At 41.3% G+C, this 12,185-nt stretch overlaps 1 protein-coding gene across 1 annotated transcript in view; it reads left to right on the top strand.

Moving 5' to 3' along the window:
- The window catches only part of MGMT (O-6-methylguanine-DNA methyltransferase), a 170,787-nt gene that overhangs the window by 5,708 nt on the left and 152,894 nt on the right, over window positions 1-12,185 (top strand). The window contains exon 2 of the mRNA XM_082308116.1: window positions 4,376-4,419. Within this exon, the coding sequence (XP_082164242.1) occupies window positions 4,396-4,419 (24 nt within the window). The 5' untranslated portion in view covers window positions 4,376-4,395. The remainder of the gene's footprint in view (window positions 1-4,375; window positions 4,420-12,185) is intronic.

Here is a 12,185-nt window from a genome sequence, read left to right as displayed (position 1 = left end):
GTGAGAGTTTCTAAGAATATGATTAACCCTATGGGTCATCTTATAATGTAATTATTAATGATTGATTCTGTTTATCCTTGAAATCAATATGAGAAGCAAAATGGTTTGGCATATATTTGGGGTTGATTTCTAACATTCAGTAAACATGATCTTGTGACAAGACTAGTATTGGTTTATTACTCAGAACATGTTTGATGAATCTGAAGTGTGTAATTAGTTTTATATAATGATGGTGATATGTGGTGTTTTTTACATGACTTATGTTAATATGGCCAATAGTGTTAACATCTCCTGCCACTAATAGTTAGGGTGGGGATGTATAGTAATTGGTCTTCCTGGGAGTGCTGTAATGTAAAAACAATTCAGGCTGTTTGAAGTATATTTTACAAGTGTGCATTGGGCCTTTGGGATGTTATACTGAAAAACCCAATTGTACAGTTACCATGGGAACCCAATTAGAATAGATTGCTCGAGTTTTTTTCAGTCTTTCATCTTGACCAAAAATCTAATGTACTTTAAATGTTTTCATATGGAATTTTATTCATATACTGACTTGATGTAATAGCTGTTTTTAAATTTTAGTACTGAGACCAGAGAGTATTATGTTCTGCCGATCCTGAGGACTTGTCTTTCAAGGAGAACCTTCCTTTAGTGTTTAAAAGTTGATGAACTGAGAAAAATACTTTTTATGACTCTAAGAGTTCTTACTGTAGGGCTGCCCTCACATGTACTTTTCAGGCTGCAGTTCTATGGAAGTAAACAGGAGAGTATCTTAAAACCCAAGGACTTCTGTTCTAGACTGTCAATGAAATATGGCTGAAATTTTTCATGGCCTTTAAGGATCTGTTTTTTGATGTAACCTCTGACTTTTCTTTAAATTTTTGTTCTATGGACATATTCAGAGGTTTGGGATGCTCACAGGACGGGTCTAGGATATATTAGCTTCCTGCACCATCCCATCTCCTGCTGTGCAGGAGCTCCTCTTCGGCACCTGAAGGCATTTGTGTGTCTTGCAGGTGTCTCAGGAGTGTCCCACTGCCTGGCTGCTTGTCAGTATGGCTTCAGCCTCAGCACAGCTCTTCCGTGGAAAAATAAGTTCTGGGGAACCTGGGAACATCTTGATGGAAAGGCCAAGGGGAGCCACAGCTCAGGTACGAGGTAGGAGCTCGGTAGGAGATGGGCTTCATTGGTCCAGTCAGGCAGCTCTGAGTGGGTGAGGATGGGGCCAAATTACTCTTTTTTTAACTTCCTCACTTCTGCTTATTAATTGATCTCTTCCGTTTATCCTACTCTCTGCAAATGCAGGAGGAAATGTTTCGTTTTGGTGAAGGGATTGATGACAACAAGGTTTCAGTCTTTAAGATGGGTGCAGTGATTCTGGTGTCTCAGTTTCTGGAACGTGATCCAGAATGAGGTATCACAATTGAATTTGATAGTGGCAATTCCTGTGCCGTTCAGAAGAGGTTTTGGGTTCTTACCTTCAAAATCAACCTTAGGAGAACCCTTCAACTCAATGTGAAAAGGAGTTAGTAGTGCGTGTATTGGCCTCTTCCAACAAGGCAGTCTTTGCAAGATTGAGATGCATTTTGGAGCAATGTTTTGGACTTTCCCAGCCCTCTGATGTTTAGCACTGGTCTTGTATAGTTTTCCCCTATCTTTTTTACTTAATTTTTATGTGGAATGGGGTGTTGAGAGTTTTACCTGCAGATGCTGTTTAAAACAACAACTTGAAATTTAACTTGATTTTGGCATTTCACATGGTTTCTTTCATAAACAGGGAGAGAAACTGTGTTGCAAATAAATATAAAACAAAAATATTTTGTGGAAAGGGATGTTTCCTGACAAGTTTTGTCCCAGAGCTGTGTGCTGGGCTCCAGGCTCCTTCAGTTGGGATGAATGCTTGTTGTCTGGCTTGCCCGATGTGCTGGAGTGGCCCTTCATCCACCCACGAGCAGCTGCTATCATGGAAACACTTTATTTCCCAGTGGGAAGGGAGGGAGCAAGTGGATCTCACCAGAATCCAAAGCAGCGTGTGCCATCAGATCAGCCGGTAGGAGATGGGGAGAGGGGCATAAGTAACAGTTAAATGGTAATTATTTAACATTTGGTGCAAGTGAAGCAAAGGTGCATAGGTGCCGGTCCTTCATACAAATGTGTCCGGATTTAAATCATATTCAGGTTGCAAAAGACACAGGTACATCAGAGGAAGGCTTTGGGTTTCCCTTTTCTCGTGGAGGCTGTAGGTGACCCTTCCTTGGGTTGCCTGCCACCGTAGGAGTGGCGTTTTGATGGTGGCCGGTTCTTGCTTTGCCCGGCAGAGCGGGGGGGACGGAGGCACGCTGCTGGCTCGCCTTCCCGGCAGCGCGGGGGGTGGCGGGCTGCTGTCTCGGCAGCCATCCCCTGCCATCTCGGCAGCTGCGCTCCTCCTTGGCCTCCTGGGGAAGCGTAGCCGTGGCAGAGGAGAGATGCGTGTTCTGGGGCGTTAATACTCCTGAACGTGTCCCTCCTGGGGCTGGCTGGAGGGACTGCCTGCTTTCCAGCTGAGGGGGTGTCACACGTCCCGTGCCGCTGCCCCGTTGCACATGGTGCAGCAGTTTGCTGCTCTGGGCAATCTCTGGGTGTATTTTTTACTTCAGATGAGAGCGTTTGGGCTGATACACTCCAAACATCACACTTTACTTAATTTGGGGGAGGAATGGGATGTTGCGAGTTTTATCTGCAGGTGAATAACTCCACATTACACTGCGTTTTCTAGTTAAATTGTGTTCCTGCGTAGTTACCATCTGGAATCAGAAGAGACTCGGTGACTTCTCAGCCCGATGGCCTTGGTCAGCAAATTGGGGAAAGCGGCCATGCGATCCAGCAAAGCAGCAGTGTGCCCTTCCCGGGGTCCTGCAGCATCTGCCGGACTGTCGCGTCCCCTTCTAGTTTGTCTGTGTTTTGGGGTGGTAGCGTGGGAAAGCAGAAGAGAATATCGATGGTCAGAAGGTTGTAGCACCTCTCTGCAGTGTTGGTGTAATTCAGAGCACCTACACACTGTACTACTGGGCTTTGGCCCAGGGTTGAAAAGAGCTTCTGGATAAATCTGCTTTTCAAGGCAAATATTCTAGCTTTACCCTTCAGAAACATCTGAAAAAGCTGAGTGTTGCTATGCACTTTGAAAGTTAAAACTCTGAAGTGACAATAGAAGTAAATTGCTATTTTATTTTTAGCACTATCACAGATATTTTAAGCAATATGAGTAGATTGCTCATCTGCCTGACTTATTCACATTTAAAATGGAATTAGTGATCTTTGCAATGTCTACCTTGCAAGGCTATGATTGTCAGCATATTTAAAATAGTCATTATTCAGGATCTTAATTTTAAACTCTTAAAATAATTAAGATGTAATATTAAATATTACTGTTTTCTTCTAAGTAGCTTGGAAGTCGCTGTGAGTTCTGTCACTGCCTTGGACTTCAAGGCTTGATGAGTTTGAGAGGACTTGGAAAGCCTCGGACGCTCGTATCATTTCTCTGAAGAGATTTATCATTTCTTAAGCGGATACGGTTATCCTCTCCCGTGGAGTAGCGAGTTCCCCCACTTAAGTGGAAGAGTTCCCATTGCGGTTGGCTGGGAGTCAGGGCTCTGAGGCTGAGCTTTGTCAGATACTCTCCCCGATTTTCAAAAATGTAATGCTGATAGCACATGTTTGCAAAGATGTAGTGATCTTGGCTAAATAGCACTGAAAAGAAAATAGAGGGGGGAAAACTAAGTAAATGCCAAGAAAATAGCAATCATCCTTTATTTCAAAGGGGAGAGCAAAGAGGAACCTGTTGTATTTTTTGTTAAGGAGCTATAAATAATGATTAAGACTAGAATTATAACAACTGAAGTTAACATTTCTTAGGTACTTTCTTAGTGTTTTGCAATCGGTACTTTTAAACCCAGAATATAACTAAAAGTCACTTGCTTTCATGACTTAAAATGTGTTATTTATTAAATCACAAAAGGCTGTTTATTTTACTAAGTAGCTCAGAAGTGTGTTACTGCCTGTACAAATATTTCTTAAATTAATACTATATCTTTTAAGGCATTCTTATTCAAAAGATCAGAGCTGTGTGGCGCTTGTTATGGAAGAAGTCTTCAATGTGCCATCTGTTGATTTTTTTTGTTTGACTCGTAACAAGCAGTAGGTGACCTAATGAACATTAAAATTCCTGGTTGCTTGTAAAAAAATCAAACTACCTTTTGAAATTATATATACTGAAACTTAGAGCCCAGTTAAACTGATACAGAGTTGGTTACAAGGGAAATGAACTATTGACATACACAATTCTTCCTGTGGAATTCAAATTAAATCTCAATTTAACTGAGAATTTTTTTCCTTACAGGTGGAGACTTTTAATCTACCATGGCGTCAAGGCTTGTTCCAAAAGTAAGTTTCTAGTAAAATACCCTTGCATTTAGGTGTACATTGAAAGTCCAGCATTACAAAAGAGTTCATGTAACACAGTTTGGTTTTTCCCCAGTGCCCAGCAGTCAGTATTAAGAATCCAGTTGACAAGATTGATGCTGCATTGTAAATCTCTGTAGCTCTGTCATGGTTGGTAACGGGCATCAGTGGACCTTTCCCCGTCACGTATCTATCTTCCACAGAGCATAAACTAACAGGACAACGCTATATTTTCAGTTATAAGTTAGCTGCTTCCATTTCCTGATAAATACCTCGCTTATTGAAAACCAAACAGGCTTAATTTTGAGGCTTGATGCTTCAATGAAATAAGTGTAGAGCAGCAACTTTATAGTAAAATAAGACAACAACTTGACAATTTACCTCACTGAAAGAAAGGCATCAACACATTTTGAGTCAATAACCATATTCTTCAAATAATTAAGATGAACTTTGAAGATATGAGTACATTTTTTCTGTGGAATAACTACTTCTGTAACATTAGTAATGCTTCTCTAGGTAAGTATTTCTAGTACAATCAAACCTGCAAATCTAACTATTCCTGCTGGCAACTTCTATCACTGTTAAAAATGTCTTAATAGTGGCAACTCTTGTGGTTTTAATCTGCTTTATGTGGCTTAGAAAAGTAGTATTTTGGCATATCCTCTGTCTGCCCCTCTGTAGATTTTCTTTCTCTTCTCCACAAAAGCAAATTGTTTTTATTTTTTACAAGGGAATGGTTGAGAAAGAAATTAATGACAATAAATTCTTGCTTCACTTTTTCTATTAAGCAATCATCTGTTTAGTTATATTTATGTATCTTCCAGTTGCAAACATCTTTTAGCAGGTACCTGGCATAATGGCAGAAAAATGCTTGATTATCTTCTGCACAACTGGGCATGGTAGGAGGACCCACTGGTTCCTTCTCATTCAAAGATAGGTGTGATATAGCTGGCAAGCGACAGGAAACTAATAATTTATTATCTAACCTTTTCATTTCTCCCACTCTCACTTCTAGTTGAAAGGTGCAGCATTAGCTGTTAGGGGAGTTTTCCCCTTTTGATATGTGGAAAAGCAGAAGGTTTAAGGTAAAACACGTGAACTCTCGCAGCCCCATCTGCTGTGGGGAGCAGGGGTCTGCTGGGAGCTGTGCAGGCACAGCCCAGGCTCCTCTGCTCTCTGCTACTGTTTCCCCCCGTTCTGGATGCATATTAAATATGTATGTAATGTAGCTCATGTTTCTTTAGTGATATTTATAGTGTGTGATTAGTTTACAGTTTTACTTTGAGCACAACCGCACATTGGTGTGACACACAATATATGCCTGGCATATGGTTTTTGCAGAAATCAATTATCACCGACGTAATGTGCTGAACAGTTTTTAAGCAGGTTGCTGAAAAATGGTTTCTGAAAGCAGCCAGACATGGGCGTTTTCCACAATTGCTGTATTTGTCTCCCACTTGATCCCTGATTTTGCAGCCGTGTTGCGGTGACCAAAGATGCATGTTGGGTTTGTGTGGAAGAGGCTGAAACGTGGCCGTGGTTATGTGCGTGAGCATCCGTCAGGAGCGTCTCTGTATTTAGGAGGTTTTGGGCTTTCTGGTGTTCTTATGAGAATGTCACGATTTTTCTTTTTCATGAGAAATTTAATTCTGAATGTAGTTCTGTTCCTCTCTGGATTTCTTGTTGCTATTAAATTTAAACTTAGTAAACAGATTTTTGTACTAACTGTAATGCTTTGCTTTCTGTTAATACGGTGAAATGCTTGTCCGTGCTGTCCTGAATCAAACCAAGATTGATAGTGATAAGAAAATTCAGACTATAATCTTGTATTTTTGTATGAGTCTTTCTGATGCCCGTTTTTTGTGTGTATTTTCCTGTAGATGTACTTGTATTTTTAGTGAATTCTTAATACACAGTTTGCTGCTTCATTTGTATAAAGCTGTTCTACTCACTTTAAAAATTTCAATGAAATTCTGGTCTTGAACCCAATTCAGATTCCTGACTCTCCTTCAGCTTAAAAAGGAGCACTATTAATGGTTTTGTTCATATTGCTTAGATTTATTTTGTTGTTATTCTCTAGCTCCCACTCTTCAGGTATAGCTATTTTGGTATTATAAAGAATGATGGATTATATAGGAAAGTTTCTTTTGAAGCACTCCTGATATTGTGCAATGCACTTGGGGGTCAGCTACACTTGACTGATGCATGATTTATCCAATGTCCCTGCCACTTTCTGAGATAAAGCTGCTATTTTATCAAAAATGCCAGCAAGTGTGATTTAGAATTTATACACCTCCTTTTTCAAATAATTGTTCTGATTACTTTCTGGCATGGCAATAAAATGATAAAGGTAATTGCACACAAATGTGAGATAGCACCAAAATACAATAAAATTAACCTGAATTAGCTTGACTTGTCGATGAGAAGTATTTATGAAATGTATTTTTGCAATAAGGGAGACTGATATTATAGCTGGAAGGTGAGTTATTGCCTTAATGTAATACTGTTTGAAATTTAAAAAAGAGACTGTTACAGTTGAGGGTGATTGTGCCTTTGAAATTAAGTTGAAGTGATTCTTATAATTGGCAGCAATAATGCATTGTGAAGGTAATATCTTTTATTGTGTTATGCCTAGTTGCATTATCTTTTATTTAGCTGGTCCTGACTTCAGCTCGGCAGAGAACGCAGGAAGGAGCAGATCAAGAATTTTGTGGATTTAGGTGATAAAAATTTGAAATGTTACCTAATATTAAAGTCATTCTTCTGCTAGATTTTTTCATTTTTAGCCCATTTTCAGTTCCCCTGAACCTGATACGAGTCTCGTTTGATTAAACTTTCACCTTCTCCTTGTATTAGAGTAGTTGCTGTATATTTACATACACAGCTGAACGCTGTAATAGTAGTGCACTTCAGTCTTGCTATATGTATATATGCATGCATATATGTCAAGTGGTGATTTTGGCAGTTAAATTTGGTATTTCTCAGTACCTCAAAGTGTAACCTCCTCTTATTAAAAAGTATATACACACTTTTACAGCAAGCACTTCAGTGGTCATTAAGGAGTAGATCTTAAAATGCTGACTGATATCTTGAGTTTATTTTTTGAAGTGATGAATGCTTCTGGAAAATCCAGACAGCTGTGATGTCTTGTTTGCCTTTGTGTGAGGCTTGTTAAAACTCAAACCAGTAATAAGTAGATGCTAATTGGCAGGCTGGAGAGGTGGGCCTGTGTGAACCTCATGAAGTTCAACAAAGCCAAGTGCAAGGTCCTGCACATGGGTTGGGGCAATCCCAAGCACAAACACAGGCTGGGCGGAGAATGGATTGAGAGCAGCCCTGAGGAGAAGGACTTAGGGGTGTTGGTTGAGGAGAAGCTCGGCATCACCTGGCAATGTGAGCTTGCAACCTGGAAAGCCAACGGTACCCTGGGCTGCATCCAAAGCAGCCTGGCCAGCGGGGCGAGGGAGGGGATTCTGCCCCTCTGCTCCGCTCCCGTGGGGCCCTACCTGGAGCCCTGTGTCCAGCTCTGGGGCCCCCAACATAGGAAGGACATGGACCTGTTGGAATGAGTCCAGAGGAGGGCCACGAAGATGATCAGTGGGCTGGAGCACCTCTCCCGTGCAAACAGGCTGAGAGAGTTGGGGTTGTTCAGCCTGGAGAAGCGAAGGCTCCGGGGAGACCCTAGAGCAGCCTTCAGTACCTGAAGGGGCCTACAAGAAAGCTGGAGAGGGACTTTACAAGGGCACATGGTGATAGGACAAGGGGTAATGGCTTTAAACTGAAAGAGGGGAGATTTAGATTGGATATAGGATAGAAATTCTTCCCTATGAGGGCGGTGAGGCACTGGCACAGGCTGCCCAGAGAAGCTGTGGCTGCCCCATCCCTGGCAGTGCTCAAGGCCAGGTTGGATGGGGCTTTGAGCACCCCGGTCTGGTGGTGGGTGTCCCTGCCCATGGCAGGGGGCTGGAACCAGGTGATCTTTAAGGTCCCTTCCAACCCAAACCATTCTATGATTCTCTAATTTTGGGGACCCTCTAATTCTTAGAGACCATATTCTTCATCTTTGATTCTTTAGCATAGTATTTGTTTCTTTAATTGTTTGGTCACAAATTCCTTAATTATGGCTTAGTCTTTTATTATGTGTGATTACATGTTAAAACAGTGAACAACTGAACAAAGCGTAACATAGCTTTGTAGTGCATTGCACAGTGCTTCTAATTGAATCTTCTGGCGTATGATTTCCAGTCTAAAAACACAGGGGCACTTAATCCATTTGTGGGTCATCACTAAGGTAAGAATGACAACGTGCTTCCACGTCCCATAGTAAGCCACATTGCTTGGTGTCTCTACAGGATGAGTGCTGGTGGGATTTACGGGTACCTCCTAACAGCAAGGAATGTACACAATCATGACTTCTGTCTTCGCTATTGGTGGTATAATTTGATTATTACAGAAATGCTAACCCTGTCCTGGCTGTTTTTTCCTGGGTTTGGCACTTCATTTCTTGTCCAATTTGGCTCCAATTAATTATATTATCTCTAGGCAGCCCACTGTTTCAAATGAGATATCCTAAAGTAACTGGGTGTCTCTAAGCTGGTCAGACTGTTTCACATCCTTTCCCCCCCCCCGGGTACCGAGATGCATCCTAGGGCTGGCATGACCCAGTCCTGCAGCCTTGATGCTGACCCGCCATGACCACTGGTTCGTATAGCTTATTAACACCACACTTTCTAATGGCATTTTACTTGTATGCTGCATGTAAATGTTTGACTTTTTTCAAAATGTTCATCTTGGCTTCATGTGAATGATATAAAATGATGACCTAAATATTCTACAGTATATGTGCTTTAAACTGCTGGGTGGCCACAGCAGTGGCTGCTGCATTTGCATAGCGCTTAAGTTTCCAATATAAGTAAGGGCTGGGGGAAGGTACAAAATGTGTTTGTTTACTTGGTTTTGGAGAGGTATTGGAGGAAATAGTATATCTGAATTCCTGATTAAACAGTTTAAAGTCCACTGAGGTCTTGTGTAAGTATCTGCTGCTACTAATGTCTCAAATCAAAGCTTGGCGTGTGGGCAATAGATGAAGTAGGAAAATGCACATCTTGAATGCAGTCTGGAATGCAATAGTAATAATCTACCTGCCTCTTCTAAAGGAGACGAAAATGGTTTATTACAATTAAAATATCATCCTGTAAGTAAAATAAAGAAGTCTGAGGTAGCCCTGGGAAGTACACTGGGAATTTGCAGTTTGACAGACCAGGATTATTCCTCTCTGCCAAAGCCGCTGACTGAAGATGTAGCCAAAGAGCCAGAGGCTACCACTGCTTGGAAATACACTTTTACAGCTTGGCATTTCGGGGTCTTTTGATTTGCCATCCAAAGAGGATTAGTAGTATAATACGATGGGACAACAGAAACTTGCTTTTGTTGTCTTTGATTGTTTAATAAAGAATTACGTGTTTGCTCTTGTTGAATACTTCTAAAATGCTGTAAAAAAAAAAAGCAAATGTTGCTCTCTGTACATGAACGTGGGTCCCTCTGGTCTGTCAGGGGCTTCTGTGGAGTGGACCTTTTGATATGTGAAGATGGGGTCTGATTTTTAGTGGCTGCTGTGGCAGTGTATATTTGTATATGTTCAAAATAGGCCATTTAATTCTGTACCTTCACAATTTTTATGGGATTAGTTCTTTGGAAGGTAAAGAAATTGGTGTATCACCCCAGACTAACCCTGGGTTTGCTTACAGTCTGATATTTCTTGGCTAGGGCAGGCTTGGAAAGGCAATGAGAGTAGGTTTTGTTTTCACACCCTCTGAAGTTACAGGTTTGTCTTGACCAGGGTTAGATTTACGTAGAGAAGCATTGGAGATATTAGTGGAGTACTGGAGAAGATCCAGGCTGCCGTTTCGTAACGAGAACTAAATGTTTTAATTCTGTTTAAAATACGAAATGGCATGCTAATGCCGGGGTCCCTGGGAAGCCTGCTGCTAGCCCTCCCGTGCTGCGGTATTTCTGCGGGGAGCGGGTAGAAGGGCTCAGAAATACCGTTCTTCCCAGGCCGTGGGAGTGCTGGTCTGGTAAGACCGCTGTGGGAAGGCATCGGTAGGGACGAGGCTGGCAACTTGTTTTCTGGGGAGTCACTCATTATTTTTTTTGAGTGCTGTGGATGGCAGAAGCAGGGCCGTTAGCTGCTGTAGCTCTCCAAGCCATGGCAGCGGTTGTTTGCCAGCCAGGTGCAGAACTGGTTTCTAGCAAAAAGGCTACTGGAAGGCTGGGATCGGCTTTACCCCGGGAAACGGCCAGTTTGGCACCACTTCACGTGGCAGGAGAGAAAATGCGCACATTTAACGAAGCATATTTCTGTGCAGCTTTTGTTTAAAAGCCTTATCTGGATTACAGTCCTGTTCTTCAGCTGTGGAGGTGTTTATTACTGTTGCGGCATGGACAAAAATATATGGACCTGATATATGGTGCTTTATTCTGGCAAGCTGAAAGTTTGCTTTGGATGCTATAGGAAGAAGAAATACATGCAGTATATGCAGTTACTGTGGGATGTGTAGGGGGCAGAAGTGGCTTCTGTCCAGATGGGTGGTGATGAACACTTATTCACGAGAACCTGATGCGGTATATAAAGGACTTGTATTTTAAAACATCAGAGGTAATTTTAAATGTTATTTTGCTTCTTAGCAGATTATATTGACAGAATTAAATCTGATTAGCTACCACAATGGTGGTTTTGTTTCAAGACTTCTTGAATTTAAGCAACAAGTGCAACACCTTTTTTCTTCAAAATTTAACTTTTACCTTAATTTAAAAACTGGGGGGCACTCAGCTTTCCTTGCACTAACAGGTTTCTATATGTTTGAGGGATGCTATGCATGATGTTCAAGTGTAATGATACAGGAAATGTGTGTTATCTTGTTCAGAAATTATTTTTTCTTTAAGTAAGGAGTGATGCTGGTAGGATTGCCCAGCGATGTGGGTTGCAGAGGGCAGCAGCAGCCGTCTCGTGTGGTGTTAGGCAAGGAGCAGCCCTGCCCTGGCTTCCAGGACAAATTTCTCCCCAGCTTCAGCAGTCCAGATTAAGATGTCAGACCTGTGGGGACCTGTTTGGAGCAGGGCATCCTTAGAGCTTTAGAGTTCACTCCATTATGTTTAGTTGGAAATCTTTGGACTCTTTTTAAGAGAAGGAAACAGCTTTTAGAAAAGTTTGTATTTTAGCTTTGAAAGAAATCAGATATTTCATAATAAGCAAAAAGACTAAGAACTAAATGTTTCTTATTCTGTGTAATTTTTATTCCAGTATATTAAACTATTTCTCTAGGTATGAAACTTCTGTCTACCCCTTCCCTTCTTTCCTCCCCGCACGGAAATTATTTGCAGTACATAAATTTTTTTCTCTTGAAACAGTAGCAGCCACTGTTCATTTGGAAGGTGAAAATATAGATGATTGATCAAGATATTAACAGGAGTAGGCTTTTAGACTTGTGTTTTGATCGCATGTTGATTGCATGGATCCTGTGTTTTCCCAGTCCTTAAATTTTTGTTTGTTTTAAAGCACTGAATGTAAGAAGTGGCTTTCTTATCTCAGACTAGCCGCATGAGGTTAGAAAATTACCCTCCACGCTGAAGTATGTGTGCACAAATGCATTACCTTTGCTATTAATATCTTTTCCCATATTCTTAACGTACAATGGATTGTTTCCTTTTAAATAAACATGCGTAAACTGGTAAAACAAATACAGGAA

The sequence above is a fragment of the Platalea leucorodia genome, assembly GCF_965183815.1.
Source record: "Platalea leucorodia genome assembly, chromosome: 4".
NCBI lineage: Eukaryota > Metazoa > Chordata > Aves > Pelecaniformes > Threskiornithidae > Platalea > Platalea leucorodia.
The sequence above is the reverse complement of the archived record's forward strand: the minus strand, read 5'-3'. Positions and strand labels throughout refer to the sequence as shown.